Source organism: Dermacentor silvarum, chromosome 1 (assembly GCF_013339745.2).
Source record: "Dermacentor silvarum isolate Dsil-2018 chromosome 1, BIME_Dsil_1.4, whole genome shotgun sequence".
Taxonomy (NCBI): Eukaryota; Metazoa; Arthropoda; class Arachnida; order Ixodida; family Ixodidae; genus Dermacentor; species Dermacentor silvarum.
This window is the reverse complement of record NC_051154.1, coordinates 201,112,817-201,119,627: the sequence shown is the minus strand read 5'-3', so window position 1 is coordinate 201,119,627 and position 6,811 is coordinate 201,112,817. Positions and strand designations below refer to the sequence as shown.

Here is a 6,811-nt window from a genome sequence, read left to right as displayed (position 1 = left end):
GGAACTTCCGCTGTTGGGCTTTTTAGGAGAAAGAATGACGCGACGACGCAACGAGCACAGGCTACGGTGATTGGTGTACGGCTCACTGGGAGAGAAGTCACAGGCGAGGAGGAGCGACATAACACAGCGGAGTGTTAAGTCTTCGGTAAACATTCTGCGTCAAGTCTGAACACGACTGTTGGAAAACGCAGCTGGTCACCACAAAACGTTTTCTTACCGATTTACGCTCGAGCCGCATGCCACATGCACCGCCCACCTGCCGCACGCGTGCGGTCGTGCTAAAACTACATATGTCGACCATTGGATCCGCCACTGGCAGTGCTACAGTGCATTAGACAGCTACGCGCGGCTATGTTTTCTCAGATTGAGTGGCAAGTAGCACATTTCCTTTCGCACTTATCTCTACGAAAATTACAGAATTTCCGTAAGTCGAACGAAACGTCGTCTTTATGTTAGCTCGTATACGAGTACGTGGACAGCTCCCACATAGGGTAATTGATGAGTGCAGCACTACGGACTCGCGTTGAGAGGATCGCTAACGTAACAAACTTCAACCATGACGGTGTCACATCTCGAGGGTGTGCCACTCGGGAAGCAGATGACCTGTTCCAGTAGAATGTTGGCGCTTGGGCCGGCTCGCCACGCTCCTGGAGCCATGTCACCCACATAGACCACTCTGAGAACGCGGTTGTCCTCAGCGATCCGCAGCGCATCGAGTTAGTATACTGACTCTCTAGGAAAAGCTGGATGTAAAACGTAATAGACCCTTTAGAAAAGTCAGTCTGGCTACCATGTACGCGGCCATTTTTTGGGCACTGCGAAAGTGGAAGCGCCGTCGCCATCGCTAGTACGGCCGCCAACATTTGCGCATGGTGTTTGTCAGTGCGGGTGCTTCGGTGGTTAGCAATGCAAAACGAAAATGTGCAGTGGTGCACAGACTTAGCCATTGTCCCAGATGACTTTTCGGAAAGGCACCTGGACTCTTATTTTGCTTGTGTGAGTGTGTCCGGCCTGTCGAGCCATGCGGCTAAACGGAGCCACAAGTTGTTGTGCGAGTCATACACTAACCCTGCGTCTGTCCGCCTTGCACCTTCGCCGGACAGGTACGATGCTCTACATTTTCTTTGTTTTTCTATTGCGGCAGGTGAAGGTGCTTGGCAGATTTATGTGTGCTCCGAAGCAGCGCGCGCATATACTGCTTGTGCACGGCTGTTCGTGCCGTCGAATGTGTTAGCTGTCTGCATGCGTGTGTGCGCGCGCGCTCCCTGATTTTGGCATAAGATGTGCTCCTGCAGACTGTAACCACACCTTGATAAATTGAAGGATAACTGGCGTTTTGCTGCTCCCATGTTAAAATGGTTAAAGCACCATATAGAGAGTGTTGTTTAATGAAATATGCATGCTGCTCAATACACAGGGACGGTGATTTCGAAATGCCCTATAAGAAAAAGCCGAAAATAGAAAGGGAAAAAATACGGCACGATAAAAAGGTAATTAGGTTGGTCATTCTAATTTCATGAAGCATTTCATGTAGCTTGTCAAGAACCGTAAATTTCTGATATTTGAAGGCTTGCGGTGTACGTATTCGGATCATCAGCCCTGAAATGTTTGATAATCGCATCGTTATTTTTTTCCAGCTCGGGTGACGTACTAGTCAAGTGTGTGTGCTTTCGAAGCCAGAGGAAGTCCTCAAAGCCTTACGACGTTCATCTGAGGCTCAAATCCTGTGGTTCAGTGGCATTGTCAAAGTGCCAGTGTGCTGCTGGCACGAGTGGTGGCTGCAGCCATATTTTAGCTGCGTTAAAGCTGCTTCTACTTCTGAAGAGTAGGAACTACAAGGAACCATCAGCTGAAATATCATGTACAGAGCTTCCACAGCGATGGCGGCGACCACGTAGCAGCCCGCTTGCTCCCTTGCCCTTGTCATTTGTTGACTGGACGAGCGTGCGTCAGGATGGGCTTGTCGAGCCTATAAATACAAGGTTCTATGACGCAAGGAGAAACTGTGACACATTCAGGGATCTGACTGCAAGAATAAGAACTTTGGGTTCTGAACAGTCAGCAACCTGCCCATCTGCATTTAGCAGGCATCTAGAAAAGTGCCATATTGTTGAAGGGACATCAAAGTTGGTACCGTCACCAGAAGGAAGTCCTTTGCAGTATCTGCGGCCACTTGTACCACATGGCTATCAAGCATATGTGTCACCCGAGATTTTGTGTGTAAACACAACAGTATCTGCTGTGCCAACACGGCCTGAACTTTTCAAGTCGTCATGCAAGTGGCAGCCCTCATCTATGAGCCATCCTGCTCATCAAGCATCTGTTCTTGAGGTATGTGTCCATTACTATGAAAACTAGCATCATCTCTTTTAAACTTACAATTATAATAAAATTAAAACAAGCTTTGAGGGTACTGTAGTGCCCTCACAACTAATACTGCTTGTTGAATAGCACAAGCTGTTGATTGTTACACACCTTATGTTTTCTTAAGCACTCAAATCTCAACGAATTTCAGAACTACTACCCTTGTGCTCAGCCACGAGAAGCTTTAATTGCTGCGACACTGTGAGGAATTGCAAAGTTTTGAACTGTATAGTGAAATTCATAGCAGGAATCCTATACTGCACTGGAAAAAATGAAATTTTAAGGGGCAGTTGTTGTAATGCACAGCAGGAAATATATGAACATGTCTTCTCGCCATACCGCTTCCATTCTTATTTCAGAAGCTTCGAATATCTTGCGAGGAAGCTGTGGCACTGGAACAGAATACAAGAAACCAGGCCCAAAGTGATACCTGGAGGCAAGCTCGGCGGCTTCGTGTGACGGCTTCGTCATTTGGGGTAGTTGTTCAGCGACCCACATGGACAGAGAAAGGCCTGCACAACTTGGTCTTGGAGAGAGACTTGTCTCGTGTACGGGCAGTCCAGTAAGTGTGCAATTGGCTTGTAAATGACATTCCGCATGTTAGCTGAAAAACATAGCATGACTGCCAACTAGAATGTGACTTGTGCATATTTTTCTGAATTACATTTCATGTTTGCTAGAAGTGAATCTTTTCAGCCTCACATTACATGCTTGAAATTTTTTTCAGATATGGTATTGCAAATGAACAAGCAGCTGTTTACCGCTACATCTCAGCTATGAGAACAAGAGGTCGTGACGTCGAAGCATTCCAGAGTGGCCTGCTGGTTGACTCCTCATGTCACTGGTTGGGTGCATCTCCAGACCGCTTCATTTTTGACCCAGCAGAAACACAAGTGCATGGGTTACTTGAAGTGAAGTGCCCATACAGTTTAAAGGGAAAATCTCCAGACGAAATGGGAGACTCACATTGCATGAAAAAAGACAGTCACAATGTTTTTAGGCTATATCGTAATCATGCTTACTATTTTCAGATTCTCGGTCAGATGGCACTGTCTAGCCTTTCTTGGATTGACTTTGTGTTGTTCTCTGAAAAATTTATCATTGTTGAAAGAATAAGATTTTCAGAAGAAGATGGGGGCCCGCGTCAGGCCTAAACTGGACAGTTTTTCTTGTCTGTTTTGTTGCCACATTTTGCTTCCTCACAAGTGCAAACGAATTAAGCTGAGGTGAGACTGAAAGGTTACATGGGTAAATTGCAATCGGAGGAGTTGAACACGATTATGCTTCTTAAGTTAGCCATATGGTGGGACTTGTTGAGCTATGTGTAAACTTGAAAATATTTAAACTGTATTTCAGTTTTCTGTTACTTTTCTTTTTTCACACATGTACCTTTTTCTTGAAAACTTAGTCACAGAAGTTTCAAATTCTGAAAAAAGTGTTCTGGTAGTGTACACATTTAGGATTACAACTATGTCGGTACCTAAAGAAATTCAAGCACAAAATTTGTTTTTTTTCTTTATGGTGTGATTTTTCTTTATGGTGTGACGACATACTTTTTACTTAATTACTAAAATTCAGGGTGCGTACAGGTCCTCGAAATTAAAAAGCGTGTTTTCAAGGCCCTTGAGAGTCCTGGAATTTTTTTCCTTCCTTGAAAATCCTTGAATTTCGTGAGCAATGCACTCTGATATCGACATTGTGACCTCCTTTCTGTGGTAGATTGGCTTTGATCCATATTTCAGAAACAATACGCCAGCGCGAGTACACATGGTTCTGTTTTGCAGAACTGCACGGAAAAAATAACAGGCTTCACTGCGTCAAACCGCGAAGGGAGCGAGAGACCCGTGCCGTGCTTCAGTGCTGGCTCGGCTGGTAGTGTTTACGCTGCTTTCCTTACTCTATCGTACGTTTCACTCCTCGCCCGTCAGTCTGCCTTGTTCCACTTTCACTCTTGCACGCGAGGTGAAGCTAAAGAGAGCTATAGCGGAGCAACTTTACCACCGACGCTCAGTGCCTCTGGATGGAGGTTTGTTATATTATTTCTGGTAATATAAGTGCAATAAAATTACTTATGCTGAATGTTTTAGAAATGTTTGATGAACCAACCCAGCTAATACTGCAGAAGCCTGAGCAGCTGTTTTGAGTGTTCGTTGTTTTAATATTGCGGACTTGTGAAATGATCAAGACAACACATGTTTTACAAAATTTCAATATACATGTATTGGTTATAATATAATGGATGTGCAGCAAGACTACACTGAATGGTTTGTAAATGTACGGTAAACTTGCCCAGCTAATACTGGAGAAGTCAGAGTAGCTGTTGGGAGCATTATTGTGTTTCGTCAATTTTTTTGGTATTGTGAACTTGCAAAGTGATCAAGGCTAGACATTATTAACATCATTGGGATATACATTTATTTCTTTTTATTTTAGTGCAATAAACCTATACTGAATGTTTTGAATATTTTTGGTGAACTTTCCCCAGCCTATACTGGAGAAATCTCAGCCGCTGTTGTAAGCATTCAATTTGTGTTGTCATCTTGAGAAGTTATCAAGGCTAGACATTTTTATTGTAATTGTGATATAAATTTATTTATTGTAAGTGCAATAAAAGTAGTCATTTTTGAAAATGTTAGAGTAAAGAAATCCTAGTTTGGATGCCGCTTTTAGTCCTTGAAAAACCTGTGACAGGTCCTAGAGTATTCTTGAATTTTTGCCTTGGAAACCTGTACGAACCCTGAAAATTGTATGAGATAGTCACTAATAAAATGCACTCATCAGTTTCTTAGGAAAATGTACAAGTGTCCTATGAGCACATTGGTCCTTTTTAGGCCCAACTTGGCCCATATTTAATGGTGACTGCAATAGCACAGGGAGGGCATCCTTTATAAATTGCCTATGTGCCACAGTCTTCGCCATGTAATGCAAGTACATCATCCTGGCCTGTCCAGTTACCTGAACATGTACATGTAACAGTTTTCTTAACAGCTTGACCAAAGGGACGACGCGCCAAAATAGTCATTGCAGGAAGACATAAAATTGTTTGAAACATGAATAAAACAATTGTTAGCATCTGAGTTTCTTATTAAAAAGACCCACTGTCTTTTCCATACACACAATCTGAGGTACACATAAAGTTCACCGCACTTTCACAGGGGAATTCAGCACTGTCACAGTTGCAAGTCAACAGGCGGCCTGATAAGGGGAGACTGAAAATTTGTGAGCAGTGTGCACACAACGCACATTTCATTGATGATGGGTCCTAGGGAGAAAGGAATTGGTTTGTCAAATATGTGGAAGTTTTTGATGCGTTGTATACGGCGCTCAACATGTATACGTAGTGAGGCAATTTCTTCGGTCTCCGCTACCTCACAGTCGGTGAACTGCCCCCGTGATAAAAAAAGGTGGAGTATTCAGCTTAAAATAATCTCACTCAGCATTTCTTTGATTCGGAAGCCCTTGTCAGCCATGACAACATCCCCCTCGTCAAATGAAAGGTTCAAGAAACCACTTTGCCGAACACACTCATTGTCAGAGATGGAGCCTGGGAAAAGATCAGACGCGAAAGTGACTGAACCATCTGGTGAAATACCGATTAGTCCTTTAAGTGTATTTGCAGACTTGTATGATGAAAATGTTGCAGAATGCAATGCCAGAGAGCTTGCTGACTGGCATTTTATCTCTGTTACATCAATTATTACTCGTGTTGATGAATAATTTCGTTGGAATGCAAAGGGCATTTGCTCCTGCACGTCAACACCTTGGACATCCACAGGGGAATCTGGGTTAATTTAATGAATGCAAAGCTTATCCAAGTGATGAAAATTCTTGATACAGTTGCGATTGATATGCAGAACCTATCTGCAAGGTCCCTTTCAAGGAGACTCAAGCGCAACTTTACGAGGAAAAGAAAGAACTCGTTCTCCACGGTGAGACTCCTTGGCCTGCCTGTCGTGCTGGAGTTTTGTTCTTGTTGCTTTGTGCACGAGGCCTTTATGTTTTCTCCATCTTGGCCAGGATTCAGAACCTCCAGAACACTTTGAAACATGACATATGATGGGAGACCAGTGTAAAATCGCGTGTCGTCGTTGCTGTGCTTGAAGCGCTTAATTGAAAAATGCCTGCCACCTTTCTTCTCCAGTTTCTTTGCATTCTCCCTTGAGAGCTCCAGCTCTCGGGTAACATTTAGCATGGCAAAATGCAAGTTGTCTGCTTTATCCTTAGCTAGCTGAAGCTCCGTTTCAGTGCCGTGCAATTTCTCTTTTGTGGCGTTCAGTTCTTCAGTCGTTTGTGAAAGCAGTTCCTGAAGATTTTTCATTGCTTCTCCATGAGCCCTGGCTTCTCTCCACCCTGGGCAATCTAAGCCACAAGAGCTTGGCTGCCAGTCCATGTCAGCAACACTAGAAGTGCTTATGGGTGCGATGGTGACACTGGCATCAGCAGCCCC

At 43.9% G+C, this 6,811-nt stretch overlaps 1 protein-coding gene across 1 annotated transcript; it reads left to right on the top strand.

The window, feature by feature from the left end:
* The first annotated feature begins 1,433 nt into the window (after nucleotides 1-1,433).
* On the top strand, nucleotides 1,434-5,429 carry LOC119436387 (uncharacterized). Its single transcript, XM_049657825.1, has 4 exons — nucleotides 1,434-1,498; nucleotides 1,569-2,331; nucleotides 2,724-2,926; nucleotides 3,092-5,429. The coding sequence occupies exons 1-4, from the start codon at nucleotides 1,434-1,436 to the stop codon at nucleotides 3,516-3,518; spliced, it is 1,458 nt and encodes a 485-aa protein (XP_049513782.1). The 3' UTR covers nucleotides 3,519-5,429.
* The last annotated feature ends 1,382 nt before the right edge of the window (nucleotides 5,430-6,811 follow it).

Excerpts from the sequence above, each read along its gene's own strand:
- LOC119436387 (XM_049657825.1), top strand. The coding sequence starts at position 1,434 with ATGCCCTATAAGAAAAAGCCGAAAATAGAAAGGGAAAAAATACGGCAC. Across the intron at positions 2,332-2,723 it reads ATCAAGCATCTGTTCTTGAG|AAGCTTCGAATATCTTGCGA; the intron begins GTATGTGTCCAT and ends TTCTTATTTCAG. Across the intron at positions 2,927-3,091 it reads TCTCGTGTACGGGCAGTCCA|ATATGGTATTGCAAATGAAC; the intron begins GTAAGTGTGCAA and ends AATTTTTTTCAG.